The sequence below is a fragment of the Apostichopus japonicus genome, chromosome 14 (genome assembly GCF_037975245.1).
Source record: "Apostichopus japonicus isolate 1M-3 chromosome 14, ASM3797524v1, whole genome shotgun sequence".
Lineage (NCBI taxonomy): Eukaryota > Metazoa > Echinodermata > Holothuroidea > Aspidochirotida > Stichopodidae > Apostichopus > Apostichopus japonicus.
Genome location: NC_092574.1, coordinates 26,170,680 through 26,195,368, shown reverse-complemented (window position 1 = coordinate 26,195,368; position 24,689 = coordinate 26,170,680). Strand labels below are relative to the sequence as shown.

At 36.0% G+C, this 24,689-nt stretch overlaps 1 protein-coding gene across 1 annotated transcript in view; it reads left to right on the top strand.

Moving 5' to 3' along the window:
* Positions 1–24,689, top strand: part of LOC139979535 (guanylate cyclase soluble subunit beta-1-like) — a 91,467-nt gene that overhangs the window by 46,473 nt on the left and 20,305 nt on the right. The window contains exons 3-5 of the mRNA XM_071990450.1: positions 3,562–3,662; positions 16,422–17,406; positions 24,054–24,279. Coding sequence (XP_071846551.1) covers positions 3,562–3,662; positions 16,422–17,406; positions 24,054–24,279 — 1,312 coding nt within the window. The remainder of the gene's footprint in view (positions 1–3,561; positions 3,663–16,421; positions 17,407–24,053; positions 24,280–24,689) is intronic.

Below are 24,689 nucleotides of genomic sequence, written 5' to 3'. Positions count from 1 at the left end.
GAGATGTTATAACACATCCAGGCCTGGTTACATAGTCCCAACCATGAGCGGCATCCTTTTCTTCCCCGGCAAATAAGGGCACTCCCTGGTAAGAGTCGAAAAAACGTAAACATGGGGAAAGTATTAAAGTCAATGTTAAGTACCCTGATTGGATATAATTGGCTATTAGTGTACCATCAGTACTGAGTTAAAGAATACATGATGTTCACTTGTCTAATGAAAACAAATTATAAATTAACTAAAATAGAATGTTTCGTAAAACATATTTTGTATATTTTGATAATAATTTGTCTATGCATGTATTTGGGATGAAGTACACTGATTTTCATTAAATAATACATTCAGATGTCCTTAAACAAGCCTTCGATCCATTCCCTATACCCCTTATGAAATAATTGGCGTAAAACACGCACCCCGTTTATTTGACTAAATGCTAACATCAGCGCAAGCATAATGTTCCAATTTACGCATGCAGAAAAAAAGAAAAAAACACGTGTCATCTTAACTTTACTACGCGCAAAAAGGCATAGCCCTACTTAACATGTTAGTATTGTTTTATATTAACTCACAACAAACAAAAGTAATCAAATTACTTTTACAATTGGGACAACAGTTTTGATAGTGAAACACAATCGAACGAATTGTGTACCAGAAATTTCTATAAAGCAAATATAATAGTTGCAAACAATATTGACTTTGAACTGTCGTATTTCTTCCTCTGCTAATATTTAATCAATAAATACCTAAAAGAATGACGTTAATACTATGAAATAAAACCTTTCCATCATATTGATGGACAGAATTGTATTGATTCATCTATTTTTAACTGGTTTGTATTTGTTTTCGTAAAGGAAACATTATCAACGTTAGTGAATACGTAAGGAAATCTCCATTCATGACTTTTCGGGGGGTTTTGTGTTTTGCGTGTTTGTTTTTTGTTTTTTAATTGGGAACACACCGACTGTATCATTACATAAGCACATGCCTGTATAATTAAACGTTACAGCTTAATACCACAAAACAGTTTATTGATCCATATGTGAAATAAAGTTTTTACTAAGTTTTCAAATTTGTGCAATCTACAAATTGTAAATACTCGCACATATTCAAGAAAATCAGTCGCAAGATGAAAATAATGATGATTGCTTTCAAATATGCAGACTATGCTATAATGTGATAATGAACTTGTACAATTATTCCCATCAATATTGCTTTAATCCTTATACTCATCTTATGACGTCAAGGTGACGTAATTCTGTAGGTTCTTTGTTTATTCTGACCTGATTTTTGTGTTTTTTTGTTGTTGCATAAAGTGCAATCATGTGCTAGCATCTAGATACGTTTACATGTAGGGTTGTACTTGATTGGTATTAGCTACGCCTGAGCATAGAAATAATATCGTCATCTGTTTTGGTTGAATAAATGTAGAGAGTTTCAATCTCGATAAAGATTGCTGCATTTTAACAGAGGTTTTTTTTAACAAATACAGGACTAACCGTACCTTTAATATAACATGTCTTTAATGTATTTGGCCGTATAAACTTGTTTTATTGACTTGTATATATTTTTTTAATGACGTTTCTATTTTAGGAAATACTATCAGGTCATACTGTTTACCTTTCCGACAAGATTACAAAAAAAACGTTAATACTCTCACAGTATATTCAACACATATTTTAAAACGAAAGCATAATGGAAAGTGTGATACGTTTATATGAATGCAACCAATTACTATAAGATATGATGCAGATGATCCCTCGTGCTATCAGAAGAAGACGTGTCAAAGGTTAATTTTATTATACACGTTAGAAGTAATTTTAGGTGAGATACATGACGCATTTCGAGCAGATGTGTGAATACATCTGGAATATTTAAAAAAAAAACACCCAAGCAAAATTAAAATTAATAACAGCTGCATAAGAAGACAACATCAAACACTGCCTGACATTTTTGGATCCGATTATTTGCCAATTGAACAAACAAACTTTCACGCAGCTGCATATATGCATAGGAATTATTCATGTTAGTTTTTATTTTGTAAACATTCGTAATTGCATTTCTTTTTTACTCATACATATTTTCTCTTTGATGATGTTTTTCTCTGATTGTAGTAAAAGTCATCTTCTAGTCTTATTAACCGCAATCAACTTCTTCAAATCTTACCCTCGATTCATTTCGTCAAAAACCACAATTACCTGTAATAAAAATATTACTCTAAGCAATCGAATTGATTGCTGTTTCAGCAAATTATATCCACCAAAACAATATTTTTCACCGATGTTTTGAGATATTCAAGGTATCTCTAGACGAATTGTCTATCATGGCGAGAAGACAAAAAAAAAAACACCCGCATCCCCTTTTTATAAGTTATAACCTATTTTCTGTTCCTGCCATGAATCTGTATATCTCTGGAGATAATTGCCTCTCTCCCTCTCCCCCCTCTCTCCCTTGAAGGTCAAACACTTTCTTTGATAAATTTAATTCACGATGAAATAAATATGTGCGTTAAGTTAAATCAACAAAAGTGATTCGTTAACCCGATTACTGGCTTTTCCGAAGCCAAGCCGTGACCAGCTACTCCGACAGTTTATGTGATAATAACATCGTTATCTACAGCGGGAGGCAGCTTTTAGACAAATGACTTCGGCAGAAACGAAAGGCATAATTGATAAAAAGAACGAACAGGATAGATAATGTATATCCAAGAGAAAATGTAAAAGAAAAGGGTCAATTTTTATATCATGATTTCTATGGGTATACCTTGATTCTCTGCACATCATTGACAGAGCAAACCCTCGAAAATAGTATATTTGAATCTTATTTCCTTTCTTGGTTTTCCTTAGTTTTTAATATTTGGATTTTCTATTTCTTATTGATATGTTTTCATGGATTTCTGTTTAGGGATACAAGCATATATATAAAACTGGAAGAAACTTTAATTAAAACAGGACATATAACTGCTATATACATATGTAAAACTTTTGCTGATGTGGGTTTAATGCATTCGTCACAGGATAAACCAAAAGTCAATAAAATACATAGAGTTTTAGATAAATGTTCTGTGTAATTGGAGGAACCCAATAAATTCTCAGTATTTTGAAATAATGTTATATTATTTTTCCCTATCCTGCTCCCGGAATTACCTTACATACTTTAGAAATATTCAGACGTAGTAATTATTTTTAAGTTTATGAGAATCGTCAATTGTAAAAGAAGTCCCTTTTTATAGCACAGCGTATACTCCTTTATGGTAATTTTAGTTGCATTATTGTAATGTTAGTCAGTCCTTTCACAATAGCAAAGGGTAGATTATACATGAAAATTATTAAAAATTGATAATCTACCCAAACGAACACTATTTTTGGTAAATATTCTGATTTTGCATAACAAATATCAATTTTTGTGTTCAGTTAAAATATAATTTAACTTAGTAAGCGTGATGAAGAGTATGTAAATATTCCCCTACTTTATATTTCAATAATGTTTTTATAAACTTCTTCAATCTTAATGTTCCAGTCGTCAAAAAGTTTCGTATTTCTGTGTTTCTTTATCTTCATGCAGGAAAGAGGCTGCCGTGGACATCGAAGGGAACTTTCTTGTCCGATGTGTTTATGATGATGTGCTCTCTTACGATCTAGTAGCAGCTGCGTCAAAAGTACTAGGTTTGTGTTTGTCAAAGCTTTCATTCGAATACGTTATAATCTTCTACTTTGCGACTGAAACACGCATGATTAATAGAATATAAACTACTAACGACAATCAAGAGTTATCGAGTTATAGATTCATGTTTGGTTGGCGCTGACCATCATAAACGTGTATAAAAGTACATGAACAATTTGTATATATGTGTATAAATATATGTATAATATGTAAAGAAGTATATATATATATATATATATATATATATATATATATATATATATATATATATATATATATATACCCATGTATATATATATATATATACCCATGTATATCGTATATATATATATACCCATGTATATCGTACCTGATATATAGCCTCACATATTGTGCATCCTATAACATTTTTGAGATTATGGGGTTTCAGTTTTCTCGAATAACAGACAAGTAACTCTAGCTCCTAATTTCATAAACACGTCAAGCTATATTCTCCTCTGTCACTTAAGAGTAATTCCTAACAACAAAATATTTAAAACCTGCCTGTGAAAAGGATTATATCTGAGGATTCATTATTTTGTTTCCTTTGTATTTAACAAATGTATCTCTAAAGGGAACAAAAAGTTAGGCCACTTGTCTCTCTCCTTGGTTAGAGGAATCGAGTTGCTCCCGTGGGGTATTTTTTGTTCGTTTACGTGCATCATGCATCTAGCATTTAATAATACTCACGCACTGAAAGATACTCTTTCATGTTAACGTATTAAATTTTCCAGAGATTGGCATCACTTCGAATCTTGAGTCGTATTTTTAAGATTTATCTCTCTCTGTCTCTGTCTCTGGGCTGTCTCCTTCTATTCTGCTAACAACATTTACATGAAAAACGCCTTCAATATTGTTAAACGGGAACGGTTAAATGTATAACGAGAATTAAATTGTTATAAAAAAAGGTCGTACTGTGACACGTGCCCTTCAGTTAAGAAACAGAAGTGAATTCAATTGATCTAGAATAGGTTATACGATAAGTGCCTAGCCTACTTCGCTCTCTCGATTTAGAAGGTTAAAATTGAATGCAATGATGTTGCCAGAAGCTTAAAGGGAAAGAAATGTTATTTTGACTAGAAGAAAAATCTAGAACAACAGTAACGAAAAAAAACTCTTTTTTCTTTGTAAAGCTGAAATATGTTCTTTTCTAGTTCTATATAAGAAATGCGTTCATTGGTTGATTTTAGACCTTTGACTTCTAGTTCATAAAATACCCAATCTAATGTTTTCATTCAGACGTCAAGACGTCATGATCAAAACATAGCACTTCGACGCCAAACGGAGCATATCATTCTACGTTTTTCCCCCTGGTCTATACCTCATATATATTACTTCATCCTACATACTCTACTTATTTATTGCGACGTGCTGTCCATTTGTCACAATGATTGACCCGTCTCATTAGGGCCAAAACAAGTCGGTAGTGTGTGGTTTATAACAGAACGAAATCATTCTTGACGCATGCAACAGTTATAGCTACATACAGAACGACATAGTTCTGGAGGACCTTCCAGGAAGATTTGAATCATCACTGAAACTAAACGAAGGTGAAGGTTTACATCCGTTTCTCACGACGACTGATAACTGGACTGATAAAATAACAGAAAAGTTCCTCGGCCTGCCTAACCTGCTTCAAGTTGTTCTATTATATCGATTACACTGAATTAGTCACAGCGGTATATTTGTCTGACTGAAACGATAGTCGAGGCATTGATCATACAACAGCTTCTCGATGGAATTTGCACTAACCTCCATTGCTACTAATCTGTCATTCCCCTCATGTACTGATAATGACCCCCTTCCCCTCCCACCCCCACCCGCCCCTCCCTAAGCCTTCCTCTCACTAACCTCTCTCCCATATCTCTCTACCTCTCTCTCCCTTTCCAAGCACCCAAAATCCTAGGTTTCCTATTCAATAACTCAATTTGTGTCATTTTTTTCCGATTTGTGTAGGTAAAGTGATTTCTCTTTGTTCGTTACACAATACGAAATTATTGGCTTGTTCACTATATTTGTCTGATACTTCTTGAAATTTTGTTAGTACAGTATGTAAAAATATGGTCCGAAGAACAAGCGTTATGATCATGAATTTTTATGGAAATTGATCCTCTTCCTTGGGTACATGACTTTACATAACAAACAAATTTCAAAGCAGGAGTTACTGACGTCATATACCTATTGAATGCGTGTACTCCGCGTTAGCTATCAAAGTACACAATAGTAAACATAACACTTAACTTCAAATCATCATTTAAATTTCCAATAAAACATGCCATAGGAAATGAATTTCAATTCTGTTGCGGCAGAAAATTCAATCATTTATTCTGCCAGCGAATACATCTCTTTAACAAAATGAAAATACGAATTGGCATTGAAAGAGGCAATAAAATATCAACTTAAAGCAGTTGCTTGTTGCATTAAGGTAACAAAACGTATATAAGTTACAAGAAAAACATCCACTGATTAACTCTAGCCTACCGCACATTTGATGTATAGATACACATCCTAGCTTGTTTTTATCTGCTTTGTAAATGCAAATATGGAATTATATTGGCATCTACTTTAAATGACAATTAAATGCAAATGCCATCTTTAAGAATAGGACAAAATACATCATGATGTTGGCACAGAACTATAGCTACTTGTAGAAATTTGATGGGTGGTGAAAATGTTTGGAAATTTTAAGAAATGAACGAAAACACCACTTGCTTTAAGTGTGCTTATAAGATTACAGTAAACTAGCCATGCTCTTGACCACCATGCTCAACGCCACTTCTCTGTTAATCATAAATTAACATCACTCAGAAGTTCACTATATATATATATATATATATATATATATATATATACACTATACTATACGATACTATTGTATACTATACTATATCAGTGTTATGTCTGGATCAGTTTGCTATATATCTTGTGAAGCAGGGGAATAATTCCATTGAAACTACCCTGTTCTTTAAGTATGACATAAATCAATTTATATGACAGCTAACGCAATCATTTATTTAAGCTTGAATGACAAGTAAGTCCTTCTGTCAACATAAGTTATATGGGTTTTTCTTTCATCAAAATATTTCTTGTCGTTGTACTTTGTTCCACACAGATTTATCGAACCCAAGTCTTATAGTATTCGTTTGTGGATAGAGTTGGCACGTGAAAATTCCTAACTCTATCACTTGCGTTGTACGTATTACGCCTTCCACAAAGGGCATTCCTTTGTAAGCAAAGCTGGAAAGAAGGTTTTAAGACCAGGTCTCCTAATAAATTACCTAGAAACGTAATCCACTTTCAGAGTCTTGCTTGTATTAAATTATTTATGAATATTGATTAGAGCAGAACTATAACATTATCAAATGACAAGGAAACTTTTATTCCGAAGAATTAAATAAATGTCTTAGAGGGTGCACTTTCCTGGGTGTCAGTTTAAGTAACACATTGTATTTGTTGACCTACGTGTAACTTCATCAACTCACTTTATGTTGTTTCCTTGAGCTGTACTGAACCTGAGCTAATCATGCCATTTACACAATTTCACACTTAAGAGATAACTCTCCACTCGCACGATATTATCAACGACCTTGAATATTGGTGATTGTATTTTATTAGGCTGCAACAAAAACACATCCAGACTGGTTTGTTCTGATTGCATTCATTGAAGTAACCTTTGTGTTTGTAAAGTGCTTATGTTCATTTTGGGTAACCGACTAACAAAATCTCAAATAGGCCTACATTTCCTACATGATTAAACTCTAATTTTGTTACCAAAGGAATGAATATGCAGATTAGCTATTTTGCATAACTTTCAACGATGTAACCTTTTAAATATTACCCTTTTATAACTATAGTGCCTTTGGTTATTGTGAGGACATATTTGTTTTTTCTATTCTACTTTTCCTATTCACACTAGTCTGGTCTTGTCAATTACAAAACTACCTTTGCAGTATCACGTTTACACTAATAGTGCAAGATAAGTCAATTGCAAAGCAAAGCAAAGCAAAGCCAACCTTGAATAAGCAGAATTTTCCATTTCAAAAGTATAATTTATTAATATCTTATTGATGAGTTGGCGACAGTCCTTACTGAGAAGCTACACTCATTTACACTGTACAAGTGCATTCTTACCAACCAACACACATTTTATCATACATTCGAAGGACACAAAACGATAATATCCAAGCCAACATCCTTTTAGCTGTGGTGATTTTTCTATATTTCAATTAGTAAGAAAGGGAGATTTCACACTTTTTTTCCCACTCGCTTCCTTGAAAAAACATGACAATCCTCTCTGATTCAATCAGACTTTATTTTGACCTTGGTAATTGTATAGTGCAATCTCTCCATCTGCCCCGAAGTATTAAAAGAAACACAACTCTCTGTAATACGCTAACTATTTGTTCTAATCCCTGTAATACAACTACAGCTGTAGGCAACATGTTGTTAAATACGAGCCCGCTTAAGCGATGAGAAGAGGCTAGTTGTCTTAATTCACCTGCACGTTAGCCCCAGGTCATGTGAAATTTGTAATTTAAAGGAATACAGCTGAAATTTTTAATAAAACATGATGACGCAAACTAAATTTGTCTAGCTTTTAAGGGAGAATTCTGGTTCCAATCACTGCTTACGTAAAGATTACAGTTTTTAAATGACGCATAGTATGTCAGAGACTGAGTGTCGCTTGCAAATGATAAGAGCTTCTTGAGATGAACAAATGTTGTGCTTGACAAATGTACAAAATAATATTATGTTGCTGTTAAATACTGTCAACCGTGTAACACTGGTGTTAAAATATGTGCATGAACAATTAAATGTACTTTAAGACGATTTATGAAACTTTTCGAAAGATTGTCTGGTTTTTGTTTAGAACTACTTCCTATGATGTTTTTTGTATCTTAGTTGTAGCCAAGCATGACATGTTTTACGCTTACGCTTACAGGCATGCTAGTATTATTGGCTACCACTACCATACTGCGATACCATATCTGGCCTCCTCCGTTCCATACATGACTGAGCCGCGAATAACATAGACTGTACATCTGGAACCAATGAATGTTATATTCTCTGCAAATGCGTGACTTGTACATCACATTAGGGTTATCAAATAACACAAATTCAACAACGAAAAACTTCCCCCCAAAACAACAATAGTAACAAGAAAATGGGTCATTCCAATGAATAAGAAGCTAACGCAATGGACCACAACATGGGGGTAAATTAACACCAAGAGGGAATTTTTAGTATCGGCGGAGGGGAGGGGGCGAGGATGGAAGGGGTTCGGATACCACTGCTGCTGACAGAAAATATATATTGAAAAAGTTGAAAGACGTGGATTCATCTTTTCATTGTTTTACACAGATTGGACACAAGAAGTAATGAGTCAGGGGAAAGAGGGTGTTCCAAAAGGTTGGGAACCACTGTATGAGAATCACGTCTACGAATTTGCAACACTTAGGCCTATAAAAAACAAGATTGTATCGTTTATCGGAACGTACCTTCATCTTATGAATGATAATCTGTACGGATGTGACTTAAGGAAACATAGTACATGATAAATGATAGTCCTGACGTCCTTGTATTACATGATAATATGTACAGACGTGTCTGATATAATGGTATTCTGTTCAGACGTGTCTGGTCTAATATTATTATGTGCAGACGTGTCTGTTCTAATGGTATTCTGTTCAGACGTGTCTCAGCATCGATAATCTGTACAGACATGTCTGATCTAACGATAATATGCACTTGTCTGGTCTGATAATAATCTAATCATAACATAAATAATTATAACGAATATGATAACAGATGATACTCTGTAAAGACGTGTCTGAGCTAATGATAATCAGTAAAGACGTGTCTGAGCTAATGATAATCTGTACAGGCGTGTCTGATTTAATGATGATCTTTACAGACGTGTATGAGCTAATGACATCTCTACAGACTTATAGGATCTAATAATCTCTATTGATGTGACTCCGTCTGATCATGATAATCTGTACAGACGTGTCTGAGCTAATGATAATGTACAGACGCGTCTGAGCTAAAGATAATATGTACAGACGCGTCTGATCAGATGATAATCAGTACAGACGTGTCTGAGCTAATGATAATCTGTACAGGCGTGTCTGATTTGATGATAATCTTTACAGACGTGTATGAGCTAATGACATCTCTACAGACTTATAGGATCTAATAATCTCTATTGATGTGACTCCGTCTGATCAGTTGATAATATGTACAGACGTGTCTGAGCTAATGATAATCTGTACAGGCGTGTCTGATTTGATGATAATCTTTACAGACGTGTATGAGCTAATTACATCTCTACAGACTTATAGGATCTAATAATCTCTATTGATGTGACTCCGTCTGATCAGATGATACTATGTACAGACGTGTCTGAGCTAATGATAATCTGTATAGACGTGTCTGAGCTAATGATAATCTGTACAGACGCGTCTGATCAGATGATAATCAGTACAGACGTGTCTGAGTTAATGATAATCTGTACAGGCGTGTCTGATTTGATGATAATCTTTACAGACGTGTATGAGCTAATGACATCTCTACAGACTTATAGGACTAATAATCTCTATTGATGTGACTCCGTCTGATCAGATGATACTATGTACAGACGTGTCTGAGCTAATGATAATCTGTATAGACGTGTCTGAGCTAAAGATAATATGTACAGACGCGTCTGATCAGATGATAATCAGTACAGACGTGTCTGAGCTAATGATAATCTGTACAGGCGTGTCTGATTTGATGATAATCTTTACAGACGTGTATGAGCTAATGACATCTCTACAGACTTATAGGATCTAATAATCTCTATTGATGTGACTCCGTCTGATCAGTTGATAATATGTACAGACGTGTCTGAGCTAATGATAATCTGTACAGGCGTGTCTGATTTGATGATAATCTTTACAGACGTGTATGAGCTAATTACATCTCTACAGACTTATAGGATCTAATAATCTCTATTGATGTGACTCCGTCTGATCAGATGATACTATGTACAGACGTGTCTGAGCTAATGATAATCTGTATAGACGTGTCTGAGCTAATGATAATCTGTACAGACGCGTCTGATCAGATGATAATCAGTACAGACGTGTCTGAGTTAATGATAATCTGTACAGGCGTGTCTGATTTGATGATAATCTTTACAGACGTGTATGAGCTAATGACATCTCTACAGACTTATAGGACTAATAATCTCTATTGATGTGACTCCGTCTGATCAGATGATAATATGTACAGACGTGTCTGAGCTAATGATAATCTGTACAGGCGTGTCTGATTTAATGATAATCTTTACAGACGTGTATGAGCTAATGATATCTCTACAGACTTATAGGATCTAATAATCTCTATTGATGTGACTCCGTCTGATCAGATGATAATATGTACAGACGTGTCTGAGCTAATGATAATCTGTACAGACGTGTCGGATCTAATAATCTCTATTGATTTGACTCCGTCTGATCCAATGATAATTTGTACAGATATTTTTGGCATTTTGATAATAATCATCTATGACAAAATATGCAGGTAAACAATACTTGCATTGTTTGCCCCCAAGATTTAGATATGATAAGATTTAAGAGTCTTAGAATCTAAAAACAATACTCTAATTAATGCTTCCAATGTTTTGAGTTAAAACTCAAATAAGAGCATCTACAAATGATATAAAACTATAAAGAGCGTCCTAAGCGGTTTGAAAACTTCAACTACCTCCCTACGCCTCCTTCCCCCTCAGCCAACCCCCCTCCCCCCATTTCCCCTTCACTTCCATCCCTCACTATATACATGCATTACTCCCGATACTGCTATCTGAAAAGCCGGAGACTAAGTTAACTCCACGTTTGATAAAGCAGACAGGTGAATTAACAGCTGTCATTTAATGGATTTCCCTTGTACACTTCTCAAAAAGTTTCAATTCCGGGCCGTTGAAAACTGCTCACTTTGTTCGAAAAGTAGCACGGTTGATTAAGATATAAACCTAACTTGTTCCTCATTTTCACTCAACACTAGCAACATTCATTACCTCGCATCATTGACAGATACTTCCCTCAAGTTGTAATGGTACGAATCACAGAGGCGTGTAACCATGACTGCGGCAGTGACTTTGTTTCTTTCCATGATATGACTTTAAACGTGCACTTTAATTGCTATTTCCGAGATGTCCTTTTGAAGTGGGCTCTTCAAACTGATCTTTGCAATCCGGGCATAAAGGGGCGGAATAGGGGGCTTTTAGACAGGTACGCTTTTCTGTTCTGAACACACATACACAAAAAAAAGCGAGAATTTCTCAACCAATTCATGAAGTACCATTCTTTAAATGTTTTATGAGTGTTTTTAACTAAAACCCTGTGAAACACCTTCGTGTCATTTAAGCTCAACTTTTGTTTGTTAATTAGTCGAGAGCATGGGCGGCGATCCTGGGGGGGAAGGGGGGGATATATCCCCCCCATGAAAATGGGTGGAGGGGATGTAATACACCATATCCCCCCCACCAAATGCCAGGGATAAGAATATTTTCATGCCTACATTTATGCATCATCGTGAATGTACGGCTCTTTTCTAGCTTCATTTCTCGCCTACCATAAACGCAGTGTGATCTTTTCAAATAAACCGTCTTTATAAAGCAAGAATAGTTGACTGTAGGTTTCATTGGCCCTATAACAACAAAATGTATTATTGCGCCCACGGTATTGATATAGTACATATATGCACCCTCATAGTATTCATATAGGCCCTATAGTAGGCATACACACGTACATGTTCCCTCGAACAGCTGAGAATCTCATGTTACCAGGGTAATGCTTAATACACGTTTCACCTGGATGCCCTAGCAATCGGTACCTAGGAATGTAACTATGTGTAATTGTGTATTGCATGTGTATAAGCCTATAATAGCCTGCATGAGGCCATTTTCTTCATCGAATAATATAAAAGAGCTCTCGAACATCTAACGTAGCGCCTGAAACAAGATTGACAGGGGCAATTTTCCCAAAATAACACCCGAAATTAAAAAAAGAAGTATTTTGGATCCTGATAATGAGATATTTCGGACATGATATCCCTATTTTAAAGTTGGGTATATGCCGCTTGGAAACCTCGGGAAGTGCCGTTTCCGGCCATCTAGAGGGTTTGTTAATCCCAAAATTTTCTTGTACGCTTCGCGGCAACTCATGGTGGCGCTACGCTTAGATAGTCAACAAGGTCATATCCCCCCCACTCGGAAGTACGGATCGCCGCTCTTGGTCGAGAGTCATTAACATCAAACACTACGGTCCACATTTAAACATGTTGTTATTACTGTAAGTACGTATTCTACTATCTGCTAACATTACTTATAGTTTTTGTTGGAATATGTCTTTACTATTTAACTTTAAAACAATAATGTCCGGTATCAATAATAAAAAAACAAAAAAAAAACAAAAAAAAAACAATACTGCGATGAGATGTCAAACAGTTTGTAAGCCCTCTGAGTTTTCATTCCAATGTACAGGGTTTATACATCAATTCAATGGCTACAAGATGGTTTACTTTTCTACGGGAATATTTAGTACAAATACCTGCAGTTTATGAATTACTCATATAGATACAGTTTACATTGCTACGATCCAGTCATATTGGCATACTCGACTATTATAAAGTGTCTGAAAACGGAATGCGTGCGCCAGAAACGTTAAGAGCATGAAACTTCAAATCAAATTATAATAATAATAATGATAATAATAAATCTCTAATATTTTGGGTCATTCCTTTTCTGTATTAGATCAGATGGTTCATAAGTTGATGAACCCTTGATAGCTGTGGTGTGGCCAAACCCGCCGTTACTTATTTCCTAGGGCCTCGGATTGAGTACAGATGCAACATATGATAGACTTGTATGTTAATGCCTTCTACATGCGCGTTATCTCCCCCTCCACATATTGTATGACTACCACATACGTCGGTGGGTAAAAATATCATATCACTACAACCTGAATCAATCGGCAATTGACCTAGAAACGGTCAACATATTCTGGTATTAGATTAAAGAATACTGACCAACAAGTTTAAACTGCTGAGTAATTGTCATACATCGGTTCATTAGCATCAGTCAAAGGACGCCGTTCATCCGCTTTATGTTTCTATTAACATTAATCAAGACAAAAGCCTATCCAACCTCGACACAAACCTAAATATCTATGTCCATCTACTATGGATGAGCTTCACAGTGTTGTAGGTTCCATAGCCTATACACCTCAAATTCGGTCAGTTACTATTTGAAATGATTTCATGCATACTACACACTCATATTTGAGACATCGATTCTGCGACATTTTCACTTTGTTTACTGTTTTAAGGATTATCGATTCCCCCGGCTCGTTTCCGACGATTCAACTGAGGGCAGAAACTGCACTTTATGCTGTTGGAGACACCGATTTAAAATCAATTCTCCTTAGGCCTGCTTTTTACTCCTTACGAATCGATTTTGGTTTTGGCAAAACACTTGACTTCCTCGAACAGTGTCAGTAGCAACTCGTGGATCTTGCATTCTTATGCATCATATAAAGGCCATTGTCATGCCGTAGGAACATTTTTCAGACAATAATACAAACAATCAAGATAAATTGATACCCAGAGTATCATTAAAATTCATTCCCCGAGACCTGATACGAAAGAAGACATTTCCTTCTTTTAGTTTTACTTCAATGTAGTCTGTACGCTTATCACATAGCATGTTCAAGCAGCATGAGGCTCAGGAAATGGACTGGAACAAAGTTGGAGTTACAGCTAGAAGACGGTACATGAGTAATTCCTCAGGGAGTAAAAACTGAGTTACTATACATAATATATTAGTGTTCACTGCCCGGTAGGTGGAGGGGAGATAACACATAGTTCTATTTTTCATCTCTGAGCATATTCATTGTCTAATTTTCTTCATTGGTTTACTCATTTGCTAGTGACTGATTCTCTAGTTTAAAATTTTGTGACAGATGACAAAGAAAATAATGTTCAATTCAATTTGAATTTGAAATTAATGAGTGTGTAATACAGATAATAGGCATGGGTAACAACTCGTTTGTTTGTTGTGAAATGTTCAAAGACTTTCTGGGTCGTTATTGGGAAATGATGCATAACCGTAGTAACCTCTGGGAAAGGAACTACTTCAACAAGAGAACTCTGACATGAAAAAGAGTTCTTTTCCCTCACCTTAAGATAAAATGAGAGAAGGGAGCTGCTTGTCCTTCCAACTTTCACAATAACAGAAGTCAAATATATTTGTCACAAATTGCCAAACCTTCCCTTCTCCTCCTCCTCCTTCTCCTTCTCCACGTATTGAGATCATGCTGATACGTAGCTAACACCAATCACGAATCCAAGAGATTTGTCATCCCTCCCAATCAAATTTAGGCAAACTTTGAAAGGTAGATATAAATTTACATTTCTCTATGACATATGTTTACCCTAGTACTTGATTGATGACATTTAGACCAAGTCTGTCCCTATTTCCTTTTTCTTACCTTCTCTTTTTTGAGATTTGTATTACTTTTTTCTCTTCTACTCTCAAATGACCCGTCGATTTTTGTTTTCACGTGTTATGAATACGTTAAACATTGCTTGAGATAGCTTTTATAACTAACCAGCTATGACAGGTTCTTCTCTCTGCGTCGGATTGATATTGGATTGATGATCGAAAATTTGAAGTGAAACCTCAACTCGGCGTAAAAGCGAGCAAATACTATATAGAGAGATGTCCTAAATGATTACGGTCAACGTTGAGACATGTGCGTGTATCGAGGGATAATCATATTTAATAGATACGTGTAACCGAACCAATCAATCTATCAATCAATCAATGGGTTTATTAGATCATATAGTAAATGTTTTATAGATACGTGTAACCGAACCAATCAATCTATCAATCAATCAATGGGTTTATTAGATCACATAATAACTGATGAGATACAACTTTCCATGACAGTTTTATAGTTCACTTTTTTACTTTTTCTTGATCTGATTTCGTGTAGTACGTCCTTACTCCTTTTCGTTTGTAAAAAGACAAACTCCTATATATTCGCCCCCGTTAACTTTATTTTCGTACTCAGGGAGTTTTGGAAATATAGTAGGAAACACTGATGCAAGATTATGTACTCTTATTTGGCGCTTAGATCCTTGTAATCGGGCTCATACCGATGGAATTAATCGTACTCATATTGTTCTATTGGTATACTACAAATCTGATATTGATATTGGAAAACGAAAAACATATTTCCATAACGGAAAAAATATCAATGCATCAGATTACTTAAATTGATGACAAAAAAAGGTTTGTTACTGCATTGCGAATCTTTGAAGAGCATTTCCCTGAGTCATGACGAGAACAAAAAAGGTCTTCGCATCTAAACCGGTTTAAAGATGCATGAACGCATTTTTATCGAGAAGATAAACACTAACAAATTGGCCATGCTCTGCGTTTCATTACTCGTGAGCGTTTCGTTCGGTGGTATTCAGTATTGGTTGCAGAAAATGTGGATAATAATCGCAAAATTATGTGAGAAAATGGGACAGAGTTAGAAAAGCTTTCAATTATGAATTTTAATGTGCCCTTCACATTCCACAATAAGGACAGGACAAAGAGGATAAAAGGATCAAAATTAGTTGCCACCTTTATCATATTTGTAATGAACACAAATTTTTAATTTCATACTTTCAAACTTGTCTATTTATTCCAGGTTTGAGCGTTAACATCCTGTTAGAGGCATTTGGTGGGATGTTCTTTCAATTCTGTCAAGAATCCGGCTACGACAAAATTCTCGGCGTCCTTGGCTCAAATACTCGAGATTTTCTTCAGAACCTCGATGCACTCCACGATCACTTAATGTCTATATACCCTGGAATGAGAGCGCCCTCCTTCCGCTGCAGTACGAGACCCAGTGATGGCGCACTGGTGCTTCATTACTACTCCGAGAGACCCGGTTTAGAGTACATCGTAGTCGGTCTCATCAAAGCTGTCTCCTCTCATTTTCACTCCGGAGAGGTGCAGGTCGAGATTCTGAGAGGCAAGGATGATGACCACGACCACGTTCAATTTGCAATCATCCAAAAGAAAGAGGAAGAAGAGGACAGTAAAGAACAAAGCTTCAACGAAGTCCTCTCTCTTCCGCCGATTCCGAGAATCAGCCCTGCAACATTTTGCGCCATCTTCCCCTTCCACATGATGTTTGACAAAAACATGAATATCCACCAAGCTGGTAATTCTGTCAGACGCGTAATCCCAAACGTCGGATCTGGTAAGTGTAAGATTACCGATGCTTTCTACATGGTCCGTCCTCATATGGAGTTTACCTTCCAGTCGATTTTGAGTCATATTAACACTATGTTTGTACTACACACACGGTCCACCATCTACCGCAAGACCAGGGATAAAGCCAACAGGGACCAACCATTGTCTCTCAAGTTGAAAGGTCAAATGTTGCATATTCAAGAGACAAATGAGATCGCATTCTTGTGCTCCCCGAGCGTAACCAACCTTGACGAGCTTCGAAGGTGTGAGCTGTTCCTGAGTGATATCCCTGTACACGATGCTACTAGAGACTTGGTACTCATTTCAGAGAAATTCGAAGCTGAGTACAAATTGACCAAGAAGTTAGAAATCCTGACAGAGAAGCTTCAGCAGACTTATCGAGAACTTGAAAATGAAAAACAAAAGACTGACAAGTAAGTTACTCTGCAGAATCACTGCTACTCATAGGCGTAGGAGGCGGGGATGGGGGCTGGGGGCTGCAGCCCCCCCCCCCCAAATATAGCTCATACGCCTATGCTGCTACTTACGGCTTAGTTATCACTATCTCGTTTGTTCCCTTCTCTAGATTTGAAGCAAGTGACTTCCATTTCACGATCGGGTCGAGTCATTACCAATAAATTCTCCCTGCTCGGTTCGAGTCATTGATTCGAGTCACTTTATTATTTCTATGGGGAAACACCTTCGAAATAAATTGTAATCTAGTGTCATTGATCGTTAAAACACTGCCCTCTTATCATCCATGTTATCATGCCTTACACTTTGGCTTCAATATAGAACCATTCCACATCTTTAGGCCTGATGAAGGAGGGGTGCCAGGGGCTACAGTCACGGGCCTCAATTATGGGAAACATGGGATAAAGCATAGTATACTATCATTTTCATAATTAAGTTAAGGAAACAAATTTGAACCAAACGAGCTCTCGACGCGTCCGGACCTCTCCACCAATAGTAAACATCTTTGCAAGTGATGAGGGGATTCCTTGCTTGTATGCAATCTATAAAAGGTTGGGCAAAAATTTGATCCATCACGTCTTGGTACGCATGTATCCAACCAAAGTTTTATCACGTTTTGCCCATGAAAGGAAAAATTTTGACCAATGAATCACCTTTTGGCAATTAAATTGGTTAAACTGTCGTAATTTTACTTGATTGGGAGCAAATGTATACCCAAGTTTTGTTGGATATACATACGTACATGTAGTGGCAGGGAGTGTACTATTGCCATGTTGTGTTATCATGTTGTCTGGTCAGTTCTTTCCACGGTGATAACTAAGGGCATGACTTTAAATACATTGAAGTTAAGTACAAAAACCATCGAGGCAACAATCACGCTCCAGAAGTCATGTTATAACATGCATGACGTGGCCCTGTCATGCTAAAGAGAGATATCACATTACGTCATATCATATGATATCACATCACACCATATGACATGACTTTATACATGACACAACATTTTAATCACATCACAACATGAGATAAGAGATGACCTCACGTGACAGGACTACAAACTGAAATGTATGATACAACATAGAAGCGAGGAAAATAAGACAACATGTTTAAATCGGATTGTGATCAATTGGTATATCACATTAAATCCTCCTAAGTACACGACTAAACCCAACACAATGAAACTATTGACAGTGTGACTCGCGATGTGCCATCTTTGTATTAATTCTTCTGTCCAAGAAATCTCTAAAAATAAAACTAATAATCATACAGTTTCAGTTGATAAGGTTCATTCGATAGACATGTTGGATTTATTGAGTGTATAGCGGACGGAGGTGTCACTGAAAAGCCTCTTATGGTGCTTCGGTGCCATTGATCGGGATACAAATCAATTTTTAGAGGTTCTTCACAGGAAACGTAGGTCAACGACCAAAGCTATATAATACTGCACTTGCTTAAAGGATCATTGTAGACACAACATTAGTTTTAATATCTTTGCAGATCGTTAAATTGGGATGATAAACTTTGTTAAACATCTGGGGTTCATTAATTGAAAGTGACTGGCCTACTTAGGGTAACACAGAGACCCATTAAACCAGTTCCTTAGGTACAACATAAACTAAAAGTAAAGGCATGACAGTTATGACCACACATAGCATGAAGTTATTTGAAATAATTGTAAACTATAGACCAAACATATACTGATCTCACATTATGTAATTTTGAATTGAAACTTTTCTCAACGGTTTGGATTCAATGATTGATTTAGAGGTTGTGTTGTGTGTCTATATCCACCCCCCCCTTCCCCCACCCTCAATTTGAAAATTTCAAAACAGATGTCAGAGATCGCTGGCTACCAAATCAATATCAAAAGTTTGCCTTTTTAGGAATATTCTTCGTTTTCTAAAACGGTAACGTTCCTCCCCCCCCCCCCCCCCCCCCTTTAAACTCCTCATTAGAACTTTTGGTGACGTAACATCATTTCTCTAAGTGAAAAATTGCTCAGTTCCGTCTCGAAGCTAGTTTTTGAAATCAAGATATAGAAGTCTCTATGAACTTCTCTAGTCTAAAGTATGATGAAATTTAAATTCTCCAAAATATAGTCAATTTCCATATTGATCACCTTCGGTGGTAATAATAGATATTACGACTTTGTCTATTGAGTGAGCATTCTGACACAGAAGAATAATTATTCGTTTCTAAAACAATAGCCTCTCGTCTACTTATGTAACACTAATAATCCATTCCAAAGGCTCTACAGGGTTAATGTCGTAAAATACGACTTGGCCTACTGTAATCCTACCAAAATTTCATGGCATTTTTAGCCTTTAAAATTAACGATCGTTTTTCCTCGACAGCCTTGGTCATGTTAAAATTTGACTTTTGTGAGCCTATGCGTTGATAAAATAGTCGATTTGAGGCGATGCGTTTGCTACCATATTCCTCCCTAAAGAACGACAAATTTAAAAATCCGTGTTAGTCTCCTCACAGTGGAAAGTAATTCGAATCACATCAGAACAATAACGAACAGATATATTTCGAATATTTATGTCAATTAAAAAGCTGAGACCATTCTAGTTTGTTCTGTCTATTGAGTGTGTCAATCACGCCAGTGTGTTCTACGCATGTTTAATACCTAAACTACTCCTTTGTCTAAAACGAAACCATATCATTCGTGGAGAAACTTACTCAGAGCAAGAGGATTTCAACGTATCGAGTTTTTTTGTTGGTTGCTGCAGTGATATTCCCTTCTCTTGGGCGTCAGTCTCTAGGGAGGGATTGCAATAACGGAAGATAGCTCGTATTACTAAGATTTGGCATAGCTGTGACGTCAAACAAGGAAATCCGAGAAGCTCGTCCAAAATTGGACGTTAAATTATGAAAAATTAATATCATGATATTCAATGTTCACTTTAAAGCTATAGATGATGTGTATATTACAAGTGATTGTAACATGCAAGATGTTTATAAGTGATGTTTGAAGATGATGGTTCTAGTCAGTGATCACGTGATAATGAATGAAATCAGTACTGGGCTTATACATGTAGGGTAAACAATTAGTTGTATTATCAGTTATATGTTTAGCATGCTAATTTTAATTTTTAATATTTGTCTAGAAAAGAAGATATTTCAGACATTACGTTTAATCGTCACTTTCCTGTTAGCCAAAATTTTATAACAGCTGTTTATATAAGTCAGAAGTTAAATATGGAAAAGTCGTAGGCCTACTATAAACACTTCATAAACAATCTGTGTTTGCGTTGGATTTACTATTATAAAAAAAAGTCCACAACAGTACGGTTGATTGGTCAACTTTCATTTTGTAATTGAACATTTTTTTCGTCTGACCAATATACTAACAGCTAATAGATTCTGGACGGCGAAACTATTAGAATATAATTCGGAGTCATTCAGTGCACGCTAGCTAACGTTGGGTTGACAAGAAGGGTTGGGGGAAGGGGGCGGTGTACGCTTAGCCTGGTTAGTTATAAGCTTGGTTTACATAGTATACAGTACAGGTTTGGGATAACTTGGCCAAACTTTGCAAACCAAATACGTAAGGTACTTTTCAAACTGTGCATCTATAGTTTTACGGATATTATGCAAAGGTCGTATGAACGACATCTCGATTTTGCTCTGGCATTTATCGACGGCCTACGGCGTGCCATAGATCTTCATTCTGTGGATATAAATCAGAGAATCGGTAGACGACTCTCTCCATTTCAAAAGAGTGAAAGTGGTCGAGGCCCTACGGGGACACCGAGTGTAATTACCAGAACCATCATTGTTAACCTTTGCTTAGCAAGTAATTTACGGAGGTGACGGTATTCTGTCATGGGTAAGGGTCATATAAATTAGATAACACTTCTGTAATATATTAGTACTTGGTAACTTTCTTTTCAAAGTCACATTATCTCTTAGTTTATCGAATTCTAGAAACGTTTTCGCTTCAAACACATTTCTTACAAAACTGAATCGATGCCTTTATATTCACACTAGGGAAAGTTTACCCCTGTGATTGTCCAAATATTGATGCTTTCTACAAAGGATTATTTATTGCGTTTCATGGAGGCGCCATTTCCTCCCACACAACATGCAAGTAATAAAAAAACGAAAAAGAAGGGGGAAAATCTGAATGTATTCCACACTTGAAACATCACACAGTGTGAACACATTGAATAGTCTCGAGTCCTCTTCATTCAAAACTGAATAGTCTTTCTGACGCTCTCTAGTCTTTTAAAATCCATATCCTTTCTCGTTTTCTTTCGATTGGCAAAATGTTTTGGCAAAAGAGATGATTAACGAAATGGTGTAATTTAAGATTCAATTATGAAAGTGATTCCTAGGTTAGTCACACCATGTTCTCATCATTGTTTGCTTATCATACACATGAACCATGGCAACTCTATGTTACGGGATATGTGTCCTCAAACAGCTAGAATGAAAAGAAAACCTCTCTCTTAGAAATAGGCTATAACAATACCGATTTGTGTATATACAAGACCATACATCTATATTTATGACAAAGTATATATATATATATATATATATATGTCTATATATATATATATATGTCTATATATATATATATATAGACATATATATAAATATACATATATATATATATATATATAAACATATATATATATATATAAATATATATATATATATTTATATATATATACATATACATATATATATATATATATTTATATATATATACATATACATATATATATATATATATATATATAAACATATTTGTATCGTCGACGACTATACGTATACCATTGGTGGTGTTACTTTAATAGTCTCCAATAAAGCATTATAGTCATCGTTGGATGCTGTGCAGACTGACTCAGATCTTAGTTTATTCAATTCGGCAGCAACTAATCAATGATATATCTATGGATATGTCATATTTTATACTGATACAAATTTACAATACAAATATGCATTATCCTCACAGGGAGTTCTGCTTTATTAGAAGATGCTTTATAAGGGGTATTCGTTTTCAGGTCATTCTTCTTAGCACAAATGATATCAACACAAAAAATGACAATTTATATAACTGACCTTCGGAATTTCCATAGAGCGGAGTACTAAATAGATCTAGCGTTTATATTAGGCCTGAGCTTTAACACTCCACCAAGTTTTAATAGGGTGTTGTATGACATCGAAACATATAACATCTTACATTCTTAAAAGACTTGCGAAACCTCAGTATTTACCGATGAATTTGTTTTACATTTCGTTACTTTTCTAGCATTCTTAATGCAATACTTGTAGCAAGGATGTCACCAAAGGCGCCATCAATCAGTAGACCTATTCTTCTCCTCTTATATAATATCATATTTCGGCTAATATCTCATCTAGTAAATTTGAGCGAAAACTCAGTTTTGAAATACTCGGAGCACTTTACAATACAGAAGACATGTGTTATTGAACGAAGCAATGTTGAAATTGTATAATAAACAGGGCTGCTGTATATATGCTACTAGATTGTATGTGTATCAGAGAAGAGGGGAAGGGGTGAAGGGGTTTGTTTACCATCAAGACCGTTGATGTACAATACAAGCAAATACAAACTGGTTAGCTAATCAGAGCACTCGTTATCCTTGTTTAACAGGCAATTTACCGCTTATTTAGTGTAAATTGATTTTCAATGGTGGAGGTTGCGTGTGTTTGTGTGTTTTTTTTTCGCTTAGTGGGGGGGGGGGTGGCATCGTTACTACGTCATCATAAGTCACATCTCTTTGTGCATGTGCAATCCATTATGAATTCATGTTGTAGCGTCTATAATTGGTTAGATGAATTCGCGTGGATCTAATTTTCTGGGTTAGAAATGTCAGTATCATGGTATGCTATATAGACACTGTATGCAGAGAATGCCTACATACGGAAATGATATGAAATGAAAATTTGACATGGAATAAGAAAAATTTCAGACATGAAAATGAAAATTTGAAATACAATTTGAAAACGACAGCTTGTTTCAAGAACCATAATGCATTCATTCTTATGGAAGATTTTGAAAGCATTATTAGGTATGTGTGATTGAATCTTCGACAGAGGTCATGCAATGAGTATAACAGCGTATATAGGTCTCCATTTAGCGCTGCATGTAAATATGCATACAAAGGTATAGTGTCAAATAAAGGCGATGAAGAAATGTTTCGCTTTCCAAAGTACAGGTAGCGTAACGGTTTATTCTTAATTTCTCTGCGTTCGTATTATTTGCATAGGCTGTTGAAGAGCCTGGTTATTTCTTCATTCCCTACGGTATTCCTACTGTGAGCATGCGCACATGATGTGTGTGTGTGTGTGTGTGCCTTTGTGGCTTACATATACAGAAATGAGTTTATATAATAGTTAGAGGATATGACGCTTCGATCTTAGCAGGATCTGCTTCAAGGGCTAACTGAAACAGATTAAGGACATATTTTAAACGGACAGATGAACAGACAACTAAGTTGGACCCTAGAACAATGAATAGAGCAAAAATAGACATTCAAAAAGGATTTCTGAAACAAAAGAGGGATTAAAGATCTGGAGAACTAACAAATGAGCTAATCTAGTTTTCCTCCTTTGTTTCCCTTCCTCTTCGCAGATTGCTGTACTCTGTTCTTCCTGCTTCCGTCGCCAACGAATTACGTCACCGAAGACCCGTTCCGGCTAAGAAGTTCGATCACGTGACTCTCATGTTCAGCGGTATCGGAGGATTTGCAACCTACTGCAAACGGAACTCTAAAGATCCCCTCAAGATTGTTAGTTTGTTGAACGATTTGTACACGAAATTCGACGACGTGGAGACAAAGTACCCGAATGTTTATAAGGTACCCGTAGCCTATACGCATTGATACATTGTTGTTATCTTTATATGTATACATACAGCCAAATAAGATAAATGCGGAATAAGATGAGGCGTAAACAGTATAGTTGATTGTAACCTATGATCTCATAACCGCGGAATAAGACAACTGAACACGACGGAAAAAGTTAAACAGTAACATACAGACACATAAAGGTCAGTTATACAGACCATTTCTAGGTCTTCCCCACCCCCCCCCCAAAAAAAAATCATATGAAAAATAAACTCCACCGGGACACTCAGAGGAATTCAGAGACTTGCGTTTCTTTCTCAGAGGCCTGACTGACTCGCGATGCATGTAGAGGGTTTCTTTTCTTTGGGGGGGGGGGGGGGCGTTGTTTCGTTTTGTTGTTTTTTATCTTTATTTTTCTTTTC